The sequence below is a fragment of the Gymnogyps californianus genome, chromosome 5 (genome assembly GCF_018139145.2).
Source record: "Gymnogyps californianus isolate 813 chromosome 5, ASM1813914v2, whole genome shotgun sequence".
In the NCBI taxonomy this organism is placed as follows: Eukaryota; Metazoa; Chordata; class Aves; order Accipitriformes; family Cathartidae; genus Gymnogyps; species Gymnogyps californianus.
In genome coordinates this window covers 67,584,738-67,598,951 of record NC_059475.1, presented here as the reverse complement: position 1 = coordinate 67,598,951, position 14,214 = coordinate 67,584,738, and the positions used below count along the sequence as shown (strand labels likewise).

Genomic DNA, 14,214 nt, shown 5'->3' with positions numbered 1-14,214 from the left:
GCCCCAGTTCAGGCACGGAGGTGCTGGGAGCCGGGCTGTGCCAGACGGGCACACACGCGTGTTTTATTTACTTCAATGCTTTGTGCAAATCCAGGCGGCTGGGGAACCCTCCGGCCGTCACGAGGCAACGCAGCCCCGCCCCCCGGGCCCGCCCACCTCCGGGCAAACTGAGGGCAATGGCTTCATGCAGCTGCCGCGCATGCGCCCGGCTGTGGTAGCCGGTGGCGTCTGTAGTGAGGCGGGCGGCGCGGCCTGGTTCTGCCGCTGCCGTGGGGCGGTACGGCTCGGTCCGGCCCCATGGCTGCCGTATTCCTCGTCACGCTCTACGAGTATTCGCCGCTCTTTTACATCACCGTGGTGTTCGTCTGCTTCCTCGTCACCAGCGGCCTGGTGCTGGGCTGGTGAGTGCGGTGGAGGGGCCGGCGCTGGCTCTGGGGGCAGCTAACACCGTCGCTGTGGGGCCGGCCCTGCCCGTGGAGGCCGGTCTGGGGCGATGGGCCTTGGCTGCGGAGGTCTGGCGGTGTAATGAGGTGGCACGGTGTAGGAGGAGGGTAATGGGAGCTGGCACCCCTTGGGGAAATGAGCTCAGGGCGTGTGGGGTGCCCCTGGGGTGGAACAGCACTGGGGCTGGCAGTGGGGATGGGTGTGTGGAGCCTGGCAGTGGTCGGGAAAGTGGGGTTGTGTTGAAGAAAGGAGGGTGAGGAGGACTAGTGCTGACCATAGGGGAAGAGGGGCTGCTCCAGCAGGAGAAAGGGAGGATGAAAGCTGTGGAGAAAACAGGGTGGCTGGGAGACAACCTGACCCTGAGTGAAGGAGTTGGGGTCAGGGAGTGCTGCTCCAAGGGAAAAGTTTGGCACTGTTGGAGATGGGCATGTCAAATCTTGGTGGTAGATAAAATGAGCAGATACTGAGTAAGGTGCCTGGCGTTAGGCTGGGTAGCAACTAAATCTGCCAGGCTTCAAGGCAGAGTTGTTACTGAGGTGCAAGACTAACCAGGATCACTGATGGGGCTCCAGTCTGTTCCGCTGATGAAGCTCAGAGGAGAAGGGGGTGTTTCAGGTGAACAAACAGGGTGCTGGGACTGGGGTGGGGAGGAGCCTTAAACAGCTGACCTGCTAAAGTGTCTAGAGGGGTGATGAGTGGAAGACCTTCTCGTATTCATGTTTGAGAGGGTTCAGCAAAGATGTTGCTGTTGCCTTTTTCAGAAACAGGTCCCTGGTCTGTTCATGGCACTGTTCTCTTTGTTTTCCTGCCGACTCAGGAGTGTCCGTAAATGTAAATACTGATACTTGCCAAGCGGAGAGCATTGATTAGCAATCAAAATATTTTATGTAGGAATTGTGGATACACCACACTTGTGTGGCTTCTGGAGAGAATAAAATTGAGTTATTGCATTTCCTCCCATTGGCTTAACATTAATATCTGTAGTGCTGTGCTTCAGTGTTTTCCATCCTTTGTCTCTCTTTGAATGACAGATGTTTTAGCTGTAGCTGTTTGTTCTCTTGGCAGCTTATAAACACTCTGCTTGACTTTTCCTTTAGTGCAAAGTCTTTCCCTTGTTTACATCACTTTGTTAGCTGCCACTGGCTCAAACATATGCCATCTATTGCTTTCGGTGTGAATCAAGCTTATCTTTTGATCTCTCAGATACGCTTTGTGAAAAGTGTGTGTTCTTGTTTTGCATTGCCTCCCCTAGTGCTAGGTAAGTGGTAGTGAAGGGAAGACTGGTCTTTTTGTTATCTTGTTGCTGGATGAAGCTCCATCTCATTATTTACTTGGAGAGAGAGGTAGTAGAAATCCCTTTCATAATTCTCTCTGTCCCACTGCACACTGATGGTATTATATTGCCATCCACTTCTCTCCACTTTTCCTTTTTTGCTTCATCAGTTCTTTAAAAATATTATCTTTACAAAAAAAGGATACTGAATCAAGATTCAAATAAATCTCCTGCATGTATATCCCAAACCAGTGATCCTTTATCAATTTAATAATTATTTATCGGCTTATAATGAATGCTTTGCAGTCCCCTGCTGTAAAATGTCTGAAATAGGTGTGCCAGAAGATCCTTACATCTGCACACATGTCCATTGGTGCTTTTTGGGCTACAGGGTGTGCAGAGGTCTGTCCAGATGCGTTTTTATTTCAGGATCAGAGATTCTAGGTGCATCTGCACTAGAAATTATTGCATTTTATGTAAATATATACAAACTGTCTTCAAACTAGTTTGTTAAGGAACTGTTAGTCAAGTGGAAGCAGTAGCCAGGAGCTCAGCACATACAAGTATGTGAGTATGTGGCCAGCTGCTCAGAGATGTTTGCTGCTACCTTTGAACTCTGCCATACCGTGGCCATATGACCAAGAGCCTCCGAGCGACTTCAGTGTGTCTGCAGCTGCAGTTTAAGTGCTCTTGAACTTACTCATGAAAACAACTTGATCCTTTATTTGCTACACAGAGTACTATAATTGCATATGGTGTCATATGAGTACGTAATACTTGATATATTGCTGTAATGACATTTTGTTTCCCCCATCATTTTCGGCATCAATTGTCAGCTTGTTTTGTGGATGTGTTCGTGATGGTGTCAGTCAGCCTGAAAAACACCAACTGCTTAGGAATGTTAATGTTTTCATTTGCAAAATTGTGCACTGATTTGATGAGCGTCTGTTTTTTATGGCCAGCCCTGGATACCTCTGGCTCTGCCCAGAGAGTCTAAGTAGGTTACTGCACAGGTAGCTTTCTAGAGCCAGCCCATTAGATGCTCTGGGCATAGGAATGAAGTGGAATTTAGATTAGCTAAATATGGTCCTGTGCGTCGTCTTTTTAGCTGGAGATGAATGCTCGTATTAGGAGGAGCTGTAGGCTCAGCACCTCTTTGAGATCCAGACTGCTCTTTGAAGAAATTAACTCATGAACAAAACCATTGGAAACTCCTGCCTTTTCTAAACTAGTGTTGTTCTGAAGAAATTAATTTTCCCGTATACCAGCTAATGATCTAGGCTGATAGACTGTTAGATCATAAAATAAAAACTGTATCTTTATTCATCCTTCGTACACTGAATACTACCTTAAAATTTACAGGAACACTGTACCTTATTGTTGAGCAGAAAGGCCTTTCTGCCTTCAGCTGCTGCTAAAACTGTACTAGAGGCTTTTTTCTATGGCTGCTTTTCATGGTGATTATCCTGTTGCTTTTGACCAGCGAAGAAAGTTTCCAAAGAACAGGGTTTGTACTTCGGAATCAGCCAGATGGTATAAAACAGGAGGCATCTTTATGTGCGTCTGGAGAGATTAGCTCCATTGAGTTTTGGATATTGAATAAGTGAAACAGCTGCTGCACCTGGTTTCTTTGTGAGTAAGATGTTTAACTAGTGTACTTCATTACAGCCCCAGTGAAGTCAGCGTGGCTGGTTTTACTTGCATCGGAGAGAGATTTGACCCTCCATGCACACAACCTAAGTGTGGCTGAGTGCCCTATATTAAAGAAATGCAAGTATTTCCATCAAAGTCTAGCAAACCAAAGGAATTTATCAAAGGTGGAGTAATGAGTACAGAGTATTTTCTGCCAGCTCATTCTCTTTCCTCTTTGGTGTATCTGTGACACTCAGGCATGCAAGACGTTAAGTGGTAAAGGCAAATATTTGTTAGACTGCCAGGAACAGGTTGTTGCTGTTGAGAATGGCTTTGAGAATTTTTTTTCCTGAAGTAGTTTCCTCAACTTGAAAATCACTTTTGACTGATGTTTTTCCCTGTTAGCCTTACAAAGGGCACCACTCCAACATGAATCAATAGAAAGGAGCCCAATGTCAGTAAAAGCTCTGCTTTTCTTCTTCATTTGACACACAGGAGTTGGAAAAGATTTTAAAACCAGGAAAAAGTAGGCGTTAGGCCGCAAAATTGCCTGTTTGGCTCAGAGCTGTATTGTACATGAAATTACTTTAGCAATTTTCAAACTGATTACATTGAAGTTGGTAATGCCCTTTTCAGCTTGAGTTATTGATATGGGACCTATCTTACTGTAACAGCTGCTATTTCAGTATACTAAATGGAAACAATTGATGCAGGGAAGAGCCGATGCTTTGTGCCATTCAGAGTTTTCTAGCACCCAATATGCTGATGACTGCATGAACCAAAGTTCCAAGCCATTAAACAGGCCATCACGTCAACAGTACAGGTGGCAGTGACAAAAGCACAAATTCAGGAAAGTACAGCCTGAGCTAATTAATAACTGTTTTCTAAAATGTGTTAACAAAAGACTCCAACAGCCTCTCCCTGTTGCCTTACTAATGAGACAGGACTGGATTACTGCAGTTAAGAAAATCTCTTCAGTTTCTGAAGTAGTCTTCTGATTGCGTATCTGGGACAGCTTCTCTAATCAGCTTTTGGTTACTGAAAGTTATTGCTATCACCTTAAAAAGTGAATTATTTTTAGCCAAGTGTAAAAGGAAGTCTGTTGTGGAGTTTGTTTTGTAGATCTTGATCTTCTGTAATGGTTCTTTTAAAAGCTTCAGGCAATATGAGAATCTTGGTTTTTTTAATTGATGTCGGAAATCATCCCAAAATATTCTTTCTCACTTTCTTTGATTTTTATTTTGATTCATAGGGTGTTTAAACTTTTAAACCTTTGCTTCATTATCCTTTTAGGGTCAGCATATCCCTTGGGCTAGCGTGCTAGTTTCGACTTTGAAGGGGTCTTAGAGTCTCAGCTTTGATTCAGAGTCTTGACTATTTTGCACTTGGCTTCTGGCTCAAAGCAGAGGCTTTACAGCCTCTGATTTAATATCAGCATATTGTTGTAATTGAGGTTTACATGGGAAATCGGGATCTTAGTCTCCCATAAAAACATCTTGCTGGCTGTAGTTACAACTAGAAATATCTTAGGGCTGGATGATTTACTCTAAGGTCTTCCTTTTGAGTACCCAGTCTGTTAAGGCTGTTCCATCTCTGCAAGCAGCGATTTTTTGGGGGTCCTGTAACGGGATGTGCAAGAATGTCAGCTGGGAGAAAGCTCTGGCTCACCGTTTACCACTAGAGGGCATTGACCATTCTCATTAGTTTTATTCTCTTTCTGGAAATGCAGGAGTAAAGTATTCCCCTTTCATAGACTTTCTGTATCACTGTGAAGACTCCTACCTTCTGCCACGAAAAGTTGGAGTCAGATTGGCAGGCTGTATTATGCACCCATCCTAGCAGATATTCTGCAAAGCCAAGCTGGCTCTATTTGTTGTGCTGCTTGCTATTTAGAGCTGAAGAAAAATTCAAACGAGTCAACACTAACACTTAACCCACTCGTTCTTCTTGTTTCATGTCTCATAGGTTTGGTTTGGGTGTTCCTGTTATTCTGAGAAACTCAGAAGAAACAGAATCCAGCACAAGAGTACTGAAAAAGCGGATGAGACAAGTGAAGAATCCTTTTGGGTTAGAAATCCCTCATCCTGCTACAGCTTCAGTAACAAGTCAGTGGATTTCTGATGTGCTTGATTTTTGTCAGTTTGGGTTCCTTAATTTAGTACTATGTTTTCTTGCTCTCACCCTTTTCCTTTATCAAAATTCCTCAGAAACATGCTTCCTCCCATCATTACAACAGAAATAATTTTTGCACAGCTTATAAATGTGGTGCTTTTAAAAGTGAAATGTTTGGATATTTAAGTACAGTTTAATTTTTATTAATGAAACACTTCCTGCTATAACAGATTTTTAAGTAACAAAAACATTTGCAGTTTACCAGCTACTGTGGGCGTTTTTGTAAACTTTACAGAACTGTAGAATTCAATAGAATTCATTGTAAAATATACGCTGCACACTTAAATCTCACTCCAGATCTCCAGAGGTGTTTGGAAGTGCACTACTTTAAAATAAATAAATAAATAAAAATATCCCTCTCTTTCTATCTGTGCTTCAGTGGAAACTGAATTTAAATATCTATTTGGATCAGAGTTCAAGTAGTTCCTAACATCCTTGAAATCACCCACATAGGAAGTGAAATTCATGCCCTTCTGCATCGTTGGGGAGTAGTAAGCAAGGCTGAGCATCTTCCGCCAACACAGATGTGGAGCCTTCCTATGAATGAGAAAAGGGCTGCAGCAGTTTTACCCCTCCCTCAACATAAAAAAATACCCCAACAAACCCAACAACTTAGTTTTCAGGTAACTTGGATTTTTCAGGAGGTTTGAGCACTTGAATTTGGTGGGACTTTCCAAGAGTTCTGTTCCTGTTTGTGCAGTAAGTGTTTAGAAGTTAATGGGTTGGGTACTTGATTTTTAGAAAAGAAATGGAGCGCATAGGTCCTCTTTTTATCCTCCCTCTGCATGATCAAGGGGGCCTTATTCTTTGAGACCACAGAGAGTGTGGTAGGCCAGTGATCCAATTAATACCATTATCTAAGGAGGGAATGGACTTTGGGCTAGGGGTTGTGCTCTTGGGTCTGCCAGTGAGTGTGTAAAATGTTACCAGAAGTTAAAATTTACCCTTCATAAAATGCACGTGCTACTTTTGTTAGCTTAATCAGCAATTTTCGCTCCTCGCACCCACTTCCTCATCTCTGTTGACTTTCATAAGCACTAAACCTAGTCTAAATTCTTAGAAGATTAGATTATAATGATAAAAATCTGGGACACTGAAGTTGTTTTTCTGCTTGTTGCCCTTTAAGAACCTATACTTAGCAGTTTCAGAATTCCTGCACATGGGTGAGTTAATGAAATCCTTATCTTCTTTCTACAAGAGGGTATAACACTGACACCTGATTGTCTGGAAGACTGTATTCTTACATGCTACTGGGGCTGCAGCGTTCAAAAACTCCACGAAGCATTGCAGAAACATGTCTACTGCTTCCGAATAAAGACTCCTCAGGCATTAGAGGATGCTCTGTACAGCGAATACCTCTATCGACAACAGTACTTGTATCCTTTTTTTAAATTGTTTTGACAAAATATGCTAATTTATTGGCACGGGGAGTGTTGAAACTTGTGAACATTCGGCAGTTCTTGGCACAGTATATTTATGAACAAATATGATGACAAATATTCTTTATGCAGACGTCACATTTGTCTACAATTGCAGGGACACTGATTGTTTTCCTTGACACATACAAAGCATTAAAAAAAATGACAAGGAAGAAAAATACTGTCAGTTACCAGAAGATGCTCAAGTTGTCGATTTTGGCCCAGTGCCTAGATCTCGCTATCCGTTGATAGCACTATTGACATTAGCTGATGAAGAAGACAGAGAAATATATGATATTGTAAGTAGTATAAGAATATATTTTAGGGTCACTGTATTTAAGGTCTGAATGTTTCAGGAGACAGGCTTGAGTAAAATAAGCCTTTCCCTGTCGCCTAGAATTTGGTCCCTAACTTTGGCACTGATGACTCCAGGGGAGCATGGCAGAAAAGCAAGGATAATAGTTATCTAAAAATTATATATGCCGTTCAAAAGATGCTTATGATTTTCACAAAGCTCATATCTGCAAAAGTCTTTGTGGTAAGCCCTGTGGTCAGATGAACGAGGGTTGTGGTAGGTTAGTAAGCTATTACTCTAATTTTTCTGATCACATAAACCTGTGATGGAGCTCTTGTGCTGATACGGTCTTTTGGATTGCTGTAGGCAAGGTAGCAGGATTTTTTTTTTTTAGTGTCTAGCACAGATATTTGAGCTGATTGCTGACTTGACTGTTAGGAACATAGAAATTATCTTTCTGCAGCAGGCCTGAGTCTTATGTCTCACAGTAGCCAGCTCCAGGTCATTTACAGGAAGGTGTGAAGGTCTTGCAGTAGACTGATGAGATACTCAGCTCCCCAAAAAGGTCTCCTCCTAATTTCTTACAGTTAAAGCAGCTTCAGCCTTGTCACATGCGGTTCAATATCGCTTCTAAACTCTAAATTGACTGATTGTTTTTGGAACGATTTGGGACACGCTTTTGTCTCCCATCTTTTCATCTGGTTGATAATCTGATAGCACTAACTGCTTGAACAATAATACAAATGAACTCGGAAGCAAATGACCTAAATCCACTGAACACTTTTCCACACATTCATTTGGAAATTGTTTGTGATCACACCAGTGCCCAAGAAATCTGTTCCCTTTCCAAGTGATGCCTGTCCTTGGCTTCTTGTCACTTGACCTTAGGACTGCCTTCCTCCCTCCTGTCCCCACTCGAGATTTGCCCCCCCACCCCGGCTATTTCCCAGATTAGTACATCTATATATGTTTAGAGCTCAGATTAGTTTAATAAAAAGAGACTGTAAAATTCATAGTTGAATGTGTTTAACATTAGCATGAACATGAATTTGTAACACCTCTCTTTTCTTCCTTGACATAGAAGAAAGAGGTGGAAGGAGAGTGGGGGAGGTATTTTTCCTCTGGTTTTGGAGAAAAGGAACACAACTGGAATCTGTTAATATGGTCAAAGGAGTAACTCTACCTGAACTCCTTGCCAGACAAATGTCAGAATTGCATCTGTTGTTACTGAAACAAACTTGTAAAATACAAATATAGCGTGGAAAGGGATCTTTGCCACTGTGGCCAGTATGGTATTACCGCATTATTCTCACACCAGTGCGTCAAGCTCCATCTTGAATTATTTTTGTCTATGTGTGTGCGTCCATCACTACGGATGGTGTTCCAGTATCTCTTTTCTGGGGGGTCTAATTTTCATCCTAACTGTATTTGTGGACAGTTCATACCTATTTGGTTTTGTGCCGTAATTCTCCTCTGGCTCCAGAAAATTAGCATGACCGTATATAGGAGTTACAGAAATTATTTGAAGACTGGCAGGGCTAAAGTGGAAGATGGCTTTGATCTCAGGCCTGTGTATAAAACAGAAGATTGAGAAGTAACTTGATTATGGTGTACAAGTATTTACAAAGAGAGAAAATACCTGGTGCTCAAGGGGAAGGAGTTCTATAATCAAACAGCGTAGCATTTCTACTAGATCATAGTATCACTGTATATGTTTCTATACCACAGGACAGCATAATAGAGGAGACAGTAGCTTGAAGATTGAAATGCTTGTGTTAGGAACTGGTCCCACTCACAGATAGAAAGTTGCCTAGGTGTCTGAACAAACTGTGAATTGAGGACGTGTCGTCACTGAGAAAGCACATTATGGTGGGATGACATAATACAAATACACTGAGAACCGTTAACTTTTAAACTTACTATCAAAACACAAAATCTGTCATTTTAATGGAGATTTAATGGCTTTCAGGTTCCAAAACAAAGCTAATAGTGGTGTGGGTTTGGTTTTTTTTTGAGGCATTGTGGTTTAGGAAAAAAGACCTTATTGCCAAAGAATAGTAAATTCAGTAAGTATAAATATGTATGTATAGGCACATATATATTTAAACTCTGCATGTAATTAGCGATGTGTGGATTTTGAAGTACAAGTCTGATATGCCTTTAAAATTTTTTTTTAAACAAAACAGCTTTCTTCTATATTTCATTTCTCTTTTGACAGCTTCTGGGAACTACAATATTGAATTTCACTTTCTTTTTTTCCTGCTTTTTAGAGGCTATTACGTAATTTGGGCAGGGTGAGGGGTATTAGGCACAGCATGCAAGCTTAGAGTGCTTTTATTTTCAGAAAAATGACTCTAAAGTCAGCCCATGGGGTCCTTTCATAATCCTTACCACTGAAATTTGTCTTTTGCCTACTCGGTTTACAAGCCAATCAGCGACATTTCTAAATGCTTTTCAGAGTCTAAAAACTGTGGTCAGTGTGTTTGTGAGGGAAGTGGGAGAAAGCAAAGAAGACTTTGCCTTTTACATGTTCCCCTGTAATTCTGCACTCAGACTTCAGCTGACAGGGTCATTTCTTGTGTTGAAGGCAGCCCAGGATGCGGCTGCAAACATACGGAACTTAAGTGCATGCGCTTGCTTGGGGCTCGGTTGCTGTAGGAAACTCCTTGCAGTTTGTCAACTTCTCTCCCATCTAGGAGGAGCTTATCATGAGTTAGTGGCGTGGAAAGAGGAGTGTAGGAGCTGCTACTTCTGGTTGAAATCATTATGCAGGTAGCCTCTGCGAGGCACATCCGTGACTTTGTAAGCAAGCCTTACCTCAGCTGCGTAAGCACTTACCTCAGGAGAACTGCATGTGCCTAGGTGCCTTTTCAGTTTGGGGCCTAATGCCATTAGGTGAGAGCAGTCAGAGCAGGTCTCCGCTGTAAACTGGCCATAGAAGGGCTCCATGGGGAAGCAGGGCAGAAAGCTGAAGCGCCACAAGGTGCCATCTTGTGCCACGTCCTGTTTTTACCCTGTCCAGCATATTTTTTTGATCTGTGCTTGAAGTCAACATTGTTGAAGTCCTGATTGTCTAAGGAAATAAGCAGGTCAGAGGTTGTAACAAAGTATGCCATCTTTCAAGCAAACTGTTCTATATGAATCATATAATGAAAAGGAAAGTTAATTAAACATAGCTCTTTTTTTTTTTTTTCTGGTAGATTTCAATGGTGGCTGTAATTCACATTCCTGATGAGAGCTACAGACTTTCCTGCAGAATATTATATCAGTATCTACTTCTAGCTGAAGGTCAATACCATGATCTGAAGGTAAGCCGCGTACCAAGTCTTGTTTCATTTGGGCAACAGTGTTTAGTTTGTGTAGGCTTTCAGGAGCCTAAATTAGTATAAGACTTCTATTGTCATGCAAAGAACTGGATCACAGTTAAAATTATTTTATCAGTTAAGTAGTTCCAGCCAAAGTTACTGTGTTTTATATGAAAATATTAATGATTTCCTGGAGAAATTACTTGATTCTAGTCTAGAGGCCTCGGTCCTGTCCACTTATTAAAGCAATAGTAAGACATTAACTAGCTGTCAAATGCTTTCTCTCTACAGAACATTTGTTACCTCCTTGCCAGTCTCTCAAACCAGCACTTTCTCCTGTACCGCCCTTCAATTGGGAAAGCCTCAGAAGAAATTTTTTTTTTTTTATAATTTCTTTTTATTGCAATACATGCACAAAGGTTAGGAATCTGCCTAGCACATACCATTATAAGTTAAACCAATGTTCTCATTACTCCATTCCAGTTTCCCTTATCTATGCATGTTGTGGGACCATCTTTGTCCTGTGTCTGTCAGGCGGTTGATGATGTGGTTCTATGCAATTCACTTTTATATTACTGTGGTAATAAAAATAATGTATGGTATTGATAAGCTAGAAATTGGGCCAAATTAATTCAATTGACTCAATTAGCATTTATTAAAAAATAGGTTTATCCAAAGAAATGTTTGTCCTGGCTATTTTTTGCTGAAATAGTTGATCCAGGTAAACTTCCCTGTTGATCCCCTTAAGCTTTCTTTTCATGTGTGGTTGCCATTGTAAAAACACTGCTTAAACTGAACAGAAGTAACCGTGCAGCTGCATTTTGTGCAGTTGTATAGCGTGCTCTCTGTGGGCATCTTTGGCTGCATGGTAGTTTACTGGCTTTATTAAGAGATCATGCCCAGAAGAATTTGCGCTTTACATAAAATAAGACAAAAAGGAGTAGGGGATTTTAATATGAGCAAGAGCAGAATGGGTTGAGTGAAATAGATTTGACAGCTTGGTGGATCTGTTTTTGGTAGGAATGGATAGAAGCATCCCTCTAGGCATAGAGAATGATATACCAGAAACAGAAACCCGAGCTGCTCAAAACCTGGGCAGTTCTGTTAAAGTTCATGCATGTGCATTGATTTGATTCAGCTAAGATTTGATGACTTATCCTTCATATTTTCCCAGTGTTTTATGTAATTTTATGCTTCTGAAATACCTTTAACTGAAGGCCAGACAACTGTCAGGACTCACGCAAAGAGCGAGTCTGGCACTATTTGACCCAGTGGAAACGAGTGAATCTGACCCAGTGGAACTTGCGTCGCATGTGTGTGTTCAGGTATCGGGGGAGAGTTTGTTGACTTCTAAATGTTTGTGTATATGTGTATTTTAGCAACTCTTCATGTCTGCAAATAGTACTGCACCGTCTTCAAGCGATATGTCCCCTGGTGAGAGAAGCACTGACAGAAGCTTGCTAGAAAAGGCCGGACTGGCTGAAGATGAACCAGAATTGCATGAAGAAAACAGTAAAGACTGCGTTGTTTGCCAAAATGGCACAGTGAACTGGGTACTCCTACCCTGCAGGCACGCGTGCTTGTGTGACGGCTGCATTAAGTATTTTCAGCAGTGTCCAATGTGTAGGCAGTTTGTTCAAGAATCTTTTCCACTTTGCAGTAAAAAGGAGCAAGATGAAGATGAATCAACCCATATCTTGCAAGATGTTCTTCCTGGAAGAGTTTTTTAATGGGGAAAAAATAGAAGAACTGGGTTGTATGCACCAAGATTAAATGTAGAAAACAGACTGTTTATGGGAGGATATGTAGCATTAACTTGTACGGTTTTGCTTTTTCTTGTTAGGTAATTTTCAGCTTCCTCATTTTTCTTCGCTCCATATGCTGGCAGGAACACTACACTTATCCATGCAATGTGGACAGGAGAAGTGCGTAGGATATATTTGAAGGATGTGATTTTATTTATAACGTCTTACCAGTTTTTCATGGAGTACTATTGGAGGCTATTTTGATTACTAAATTTAGTATACCTACTAAAAAAAGAATAAAACTTGCAAGTGAAGTTGCACACAGCTCATTCTATATTTATTGTATTTAAAATACTAGAGCGATATATCATTTTAACTCAGTCTAATTTAGAAACCTAGCACTTTACAGAATGTATCAAATGAAGGAAAGTAAATATTCTTCATTGTTAAACCTTTGTATATTTATTTTGTAGATGAAGGCTGGACTGTGGCAGGAGCTGGGAGTTGAAGGCGTGATTCAGGACACTGTTTCTGGCTGTTTTGAAAGATTTGTGTTTGTGCGTGCATGCGTGTGTGTGTGTGCGTGTGTGTGTGAGGGACCTTAGCCAAAGCCTGTTGGAATGAGTGGAAAGAGTTTTGTTGATTATTGTTGGCTTGAACTAAACGTTGCTGACACTTTCAAGCCTGAGCCTCTGCTATGTCATCTTGAGACACAGACTTTCAATCTTGTTAGCAATGGCTGTAAGAACTTGTTCTCCATGCAAATGTTTAGTTAATTACTCCATAGAGTGGTTACTTGGGCAGTTTTGTGGCGCTATTCTAACACGAGTAGCCTGCTTTGGGGAATTTCCAACTCTTTTTACTTGCATTGTCAGCTTGGACGCAATGTTAACCGTTTACCTTTTATCAATAGTCCCAGGGAATTTACTTACTCTAATAAAGAAAGAAGCTAAAGAATAGCAGAAAATTGTTTCTTTTTCCCTCCAATGGTGTATTGTCAAAAGCAATAAAAATGGCTGTTGAGAAGAGAAAGTGTTGGTTCGCTGCTTAAGAGAGAGACGAATTCTCCTAAAGACAGACGGGCTGAGTTTCACATCTGCTTGTATAAGACAAAAATACAAATGCTGGTTAGAACCTGTAGAAAATGAGGAGTAGCTGCTTTCTGTCCTCCCCCTTGTTCCCTTGCAGCTTTGCCCCGCGTCCAATTCCAGGACAGCTGCTCAGTCTCAGGGACAGAAAGCCGTGCTCCAAGCTATTCAGCTGCACTCTCCTGCAGCTCCTTTAACGGTGCTGCCGGTACAAGGTACACCCAAGATGCTGCACACCTCCAAACCAGGCAAGGAAGCTTCCCCTACTCAAAGGTATTCAGTCTTCATCTTTCCAGCATTCTTTTTTTTGTTGTTGTTGGGTTTTTTTGTTTTGTTTTGCCATGACCCTCCTTCCAAACTCCTGGCAGTTGCTTCTGAGGAGAAGATTTAGGTGATGGTGGTGGAAAGAGTAATGCTCAGTTGTAAAGACGGATAGAGGTTGGGAATTGATGCATGTAGCCACAGATTTCCAGCCAGTGATCAGTACGCTGTTTGTAAGACAATTTATCTGGTCTACGTAAAGTGACCTTCCTTGCCAGGGACAACTTGGGGAATAAACTGCTGGCCAAGTCAGCCTTTTGTTTGCCCCGTATATCAAACAGGAATTAAATACCTAGGTGTCTGTAGGGACTGATCGGTGCTCGCAGAGAACTTTGGAAGACAGATGGTTCTGTGTGGAAATCATCCCGGCAAAGAAAGGTGTGTATGCTGCAATTCAGGAGGCTGAGAACAGCAGGAGGAGAGCAGAGAAGAATGTAACGGCAGAAGGAATGAGTGCTGGTGGCAGCAAGGCCGTACCTCAGATAAGAACACGATGGAGATGTGGAGCAACAACAGCGTGA

The 14,214-nt window shown here is 41.8% G+C and overlaps 2 protein-coding genes across 2 annotated transcripts in view; one reads left to right on the top strand and one right to left on the bottom strand.

The window, feature by feature from the left end:
* The window catches only part of GCH1 (GTP cyclohydrolase 1), a 318,959-nt gene that overhangs the window by 152,836 nt on the left and 151,909 nt on the right, over nucleotides 1–14,214 (bottom strand). The window lies entirely within an intron of this gene.
* On the top strand, nucleotides 298–12,604 carry CGRRF1 (cell growth regulator with ring finger domain 1). Its single transcript, XM_050897439.1, has 6 exons — nucleotides 298–401; nucleotides 5,315–5,454; nucleotides 6,720–6,897; nucleotides 7,091–7,238; nucleotides 10,435–10,542; nucleotides 11,919–12,604. Exons 1-6 carry the CDS (start codon nucleotides 298–300, stop codon nucleotides 12,267–12,269), a joined length of 1,029 nt encoding a protein of 342 aa, XP_050753396.1. The 3' UTR covers nucleotides 12,270–12,604.